This window comes from Nerophis ophidion, linkage group LG05 (assembly GCF_033978795.1).
Source record: "Nerophis ophidion isolate RoL-2023_Sa linkage group LG05, RoL_Noph_v1.0, whole genome shotgun sequence".
NCBI classification, from domain to species: domain Eukaryota; kingdom Metazoa; phylum Chordata; class Actinopteri; order Syngnathiformes; family Syngnathidae; genus Nerophis; species Nerophis ophidion.
The window spans coordinates 46,844,554-46,849,777 of NC_084615.1; the positions used below are offsets into that span (position 1 = coordinate 46,844,554).

A 5,224-nucleotide genomic window follows, 5' to 3' on the forward strand; every position below is an offset into this window, starting at 1 on the left:
TAGAAAATGGATGGATGTAATATACAAACAAAACAAGAAAAGCCACAAAAATAGGAGCGCAAGACAAAAACTCAAACACTATGCACGGGAAAACACCAAAAACCTCAAAATAAGTCATGGCGTGATGTGACAGGTGGTGACAGTACACCTACTTTGAGACAATAGCTATAGTGATGCATGCTTAGTTATGGTTTAAAGTCGTAGCCAACAATTGTGACAACGACTTTTTGTCTACTGAGTTTCGTTTTTTTATGATTTCTGCTGGTGGTGTGCCTTTCGGATCTTTTTTAAAGAAAAAAAGGTTGAAAAACTTTGCCTTAATCCATGTCAAACTGGGGGTCCTCACAATTAAAACGGTGATGATAATCAATACTGGAGCTGTAACACGTGTAAATATTCTCTTATGGGGGTCCCTGCCATATCTTTTCAAATGGGATCCATGGAGCTAATTAGAGTTAATTTAATATGTAGTGTTGATGTAGCAAGCTACCTTTTCTGTGTACTTTGTAGTGTATCTTGCTGCAATTCTCTTGTAAAAGCTTCTCCTGTAGTTTACATTTTCCACGAAGCTTGGCCAGCACGGGAAGTTACCATGGTAACTAACTCTCGGTTTGAATTACTCTATTTCTCTTTATTGGAATGGAAAACCCTGAATTTCAAGTCAGAGTTTTTACTTAACCTGCTTTCTGTTAACGCACTTGCTATTTTCCATGTAATTTCATCCCCAAAATGGAGAAATAAATCTAGCCAGTCATCAGTTCTCCAGCTGGTGAAGTCGTTTAGTTTCATTACACCTCATGTTTTCATTCGAAGCCCTGGGTCATTTTTTTTTTACCTCATCTTCTCCGAAACTCAGTGGCTTTTGTTTTCGTCGAAGCTCTTCCAGGATTGAGAAGGAAAAAAATAAATAAATCTTAATTTCTCGCAAATGACAGCATGGCCTCCAGCTGGCAGGCAGTACCTTTGTTGACGGACAGAAAGCGCTGTCACACTTTGGCTCATAGCTCTTTGGGTTCCAAAGAAGACTTGGTTTTCACAATAAAAGTCTTCGCGATGACGACTTTTAAGGTCAGCGAGAGTTCAACGGAGCACACACTTATAGACCCACTTGTGGCAAGACAAATAAAGTACACAGCGTGATGATGGGTTAAATGTCAAAGTCCGGTGGCACAAACAGATTTTCATTTGTTGATATTTATTTGAAAACAACAATCCACGTTTGCACTGTCATTCCTCTTCGGGTCATCATACATGATAGTTGTGTGTTATTGTTTACCTCCACGTCACCACACTTTGCTCCTGGTCATAGCTGTACAATGCTAATGCTAATATTTACTAGGTTGACTTGTGCTTTGACGTCACACACCAGAAGGCGCTGGACTTATAAGAAAAACAAGAAAGTTGATATACAAGCGGAACACACACGTTATACACGCTAGTACAAATAAGTCACATTGCAGCCTGCCCGGCTCCGCCCACTTCCTGCTCTTGATTGTGTTGAGACAAGTACGCCCCCTGCTGGCAACTAAATAGTGTTTAGCTATAAGGAGAATGCTCAGGAGGCGAGGACAACAATGTCCACTCTTCAATCATCATGTGACATTTCAAATATTCATACAACTGAATATTAGCAACATTCAAAGACTGGCTACTACAAAACAACCCAGCCATATTATGGATGTATTAATTGTATGTATTTATGTATAAATAATGTATGTATCGTGTACTCCCATTTATTTATGTATGTACACCCTAGGTCCACATGTCATTTTTTTCTTGTATTCAAGAGAGTAATGTGAAAATATGAACGTGTAGTTGTTCAGGTAAGGAGAAAAACATTAATTTGACAAATGCTAGAAGTTTCAAGAGTCAAAGTCTTTTTTAAAGAGTGTGGACGGATGTGTATCTCGGTGACAGCCATGCTATGTCGCTGGGTGATGATGTGGAATGTTTTGATGAAGAGTAGTGAGTAAGGTTAGTGACCCCTCAATGGCGGAAGGTGCTGGGTGGGGCGGTGCTTATAGGTTGTAAAATAACAGGGAGTGCCGGGGTTAACTACGATGATTGAAGGCATGCTGACCATTTAATGCTGAATAAAATCATCTTGAAAAGCAAGAAGAAAAGTGAAAGTACTGTGATGTATGGATCATGTTGATATATTGCGTGTACATTGACGAAATATGAAGCAACATTGTGTGTACATATCATCGTCCTAATAGCAAAAAACATGCTTCTAAATAGAAAAAGGCATCCACGACATTTAAGAAATGTACAGTTTATGAAACATAGTAACAATAATAAATAGTATTATTTGTTTTGTTGTATAATTAGTTTTTCACTGTCCCTCATAAAAAAATATGATTTAGTGCAACCGTACGTAATATTTATATTCTTCACTTCACATAGCTTGTTGAGAAAAAGAGGGAGGGAGCAGGGCTAGTTGATGGCTTATAAGAATATAAGCACAAAGCAAAAGGCACACATTTACATACATATTATTAATGTTGTTTTTAAAGTACCCTTTTTGACTGAACACACATAATCTCTTCAAAGTCTTTAAATAAAACACTGTGTGTTAACTTGTGCAAAAGTTGTGTTTGCTTTGTGTTGCACGTCTACGACACGTCTTTGCTTCTCGCTGTACTTTCTGATGCTGGACCAGGGGAGGGGCAAAGCGGGGAGGCGGTACCTGAGGCGTGCGGAGGCCCGAGGCAGCTAAAGTCCTGAACCAGAGTAGAGAGTGGGGACGCTGAGGTGGGTGGCAAGTACTGATGTTGTCCCGAGGTGGCGGACGAGGACGATGAAGGGCGGTCCTCCTCGCTGCCTCTCAGCCTCTCAGTGTGCTCCTCAGGGTCGATGCGAAGCGAGGCGATGGCTTTAGTGCACGTGTGGACGCTTGCTTCCTGCTCTCTCGCAAGCCCTCCCCCTCCCCCTCCTCCCTGCAAGGCGGGAGAAGGTGTTCCAGATGACTTCACACCTCCTGGTCCTCCTCCCTCAGCAGGGCAGGTGAAAGGAGGGCAAGAGGCCTTGCCGCTTTGGAGCTCTTCTGAGGTTCTTTCTTCATGGAGTGGGAAGCGGGATGTTGCCTGCTGCTGCCCCTGCTGGCCCTGAGGAGTGCTGACGGACGTTGGCATGGTGTGGACCATCTGGATACCTCCAATGGGAATCAGTGGGAACGGCGAACGCACCTAGTGGAAACGTAAGGAAATAGAATGATAAATGTAATTTAAAGACTATATGTAATATAATAACTAATGTAATTTATTGAAACAATAAGTCATATAATAAATTACACAATTTAATATAAATTACAAGTAAAATACATATTAATTTAAGGACACTCTCAGTAATAATAGATAACTAAATTTAATACCAATATTAATGAATTAGATTTTTAAAGGGCTTTTCTAAACACTCAAAGTGCATTACAGTGAGAACTGAGAACCCATCTTTCATTCACTCCATTTTCACACATAAATGGTAGTAAGCCACAGCTGCCCTGGGGTAGACTGATAGAAACGTGGCAGCCAATTTGCGCTTACGGCCCCTCTGACCACCACCACACATTCAATCACATTCATACACCAGTGTGAGTGGCAGTGGGAGCAAGGAAAGTGAAGTGTCTTGCCCAAGGACACAACAGCAGTAACTAGGAAGCTGGATTGTTTATCAGAAACCCTCAAATTTCTGAAAGGCTGCTCTTAAATGAGGCATATCACTCTAAAAGACTCTATAAGTAATATTACAAATAACATAATGTAAATACACTATAAGTAGTATAACAAATTACATAAATTAAATACACTGAAAGTAATATTTAAAAAAAAAATGGAAGCAATATAACAACATATCATTTAAAGACATTATAAGAGCATGAATGAAGTACCTGTAGTTGAGAATGGAGAGGAAGGTGACTGAACAAGACTTGATGGGGCAGACTGGACTGGTTACCACCTTCTTGTGAACCTGGACTTGACTCCTGAAATAAACAACCAAGAGAGAAAACAATTGAAGTAAATGTACATTGGCTTCCATAAAAATAAATGGGTTGTACTTGTATGTTCTTGTATATATATAAAACTAAAACATGATTTAACATGGAGCAGCCTGGTAAGGGCACAAGAGTGTTTAAACGCTTAAAATTAAAGCAGACAAAAGTAGACTCAAGTGTTGGAAGCTCAGGTGAGCGCTCCTTGCAACATGACCTCAAGAGGCATAGGACAGCAGAGAGTGTGCAGGCAAAACTATATTTAATATCAAAAACTATGGTGCAACATGGAACTGAACAGAAAGCAGGGAAAATGCTAATAAACCAAAATAATCCTTTCTTGAAAGCAAACAATTACAATGAACCAACAGCCAGAAGCAGTTGAAGCACATCTCAGCCGCTGAAACACACAAAACAGGAAGCAGGAATCTTGCAATAAGAGCATTGCAGCGGAGCCAAACGCCAAAAACAGGAAAACACAAACACATGAACAACCTGTCAGGATTGATAGCTCCACGCCTTGAAACGGATAGAAGACATTTAAGTCCCCGACACAAAAAAGTCCAAAATCAAGGGAGTTTGGTGGTCTGCCAAACTGCGCCCCCGCCACGACGGGCCAGAAGAACGGCCACCACTCCCCAGCCTTGTCTCCTCGAAGCCAGCAGGGGAAAGTCAAGGGGCGGCAGTGAGTGGCACGTCAGGAAAAAAAACATTGGCAGCTTCGCCATGAAAGGACAAAACGGTGGCGGCATTGTGGACAAAGCAGGAGGAAGTACTGGTAGAGACGTCACTGATGAGCGATCATGCCTCCCTGCTTGGGAGGCATGATAGTGTTGTCGTGGACGACATTACCGAAGCAGGAGATAGCTGTGCCTCCCCAGCTGCAAAGCTAATCAAAGCCCCGCTCCTTCCCCAACTGACGGATCCCAGACGTCCTCAGGCAGGCCAAAACACAACAGGGATGGGTGGGAAGGAGCTTGAGGAGAAGCTGAGGAACGCTTTCATGTAGCCATCAAGGCTAAAGGTTTTTCAGCCTCATTCTGACAGGCTCAGATGAGTGTCGCTATCGACGTGACCCCAAGATGAACAGCAGACGGCGTGCAGGTAAAAGTATATTTAATAAAAAAAAATAGTTGTGCACAGGAAGCAGGGAAATTATAATAAACCAAACTCATCCATTCTTGAGCGCAAACAAACAATTATAATGAACCAGCAAGTCAGAGACACGTGGAACTG

The 5,224-nt window shown here is 41.7% G+C and overlaps 1 protein-coding gene across 3 annotated transcripts in view; it reads right to left on the reverse strand.

Moving 5' to 3' along the window:
- Positions 1-1,178: 1,178 nt before the first annotated feature.
- Positions 1,179-5,224, reverse strand: part of hivep2a (HIVEP zinc finger 2a) — a 114,708-nt gene continuing 110,662 nt past the window's right edge. For all 3 annotated transcript variants that reach the window (XM_061901135.1, XM_061901136.1, XM_061901134.1), the window contains 2 exons: positions 3,887-3,979; positions 1,179-3,188 (listed from right to left, as the gene is read on the reverse strand). In XM_061901135.1, the coding sequence (XP_061757119.1) occupies positions 2,616-3,188; positions 3,887-3,979 (666 nt within the window). In that variant the 3' untranslated portion in view covers positions 1,179-2,615. The remainder of the gene's footprint in view (positions 3,189-3,886; positions 3,980-5,224) is intronic.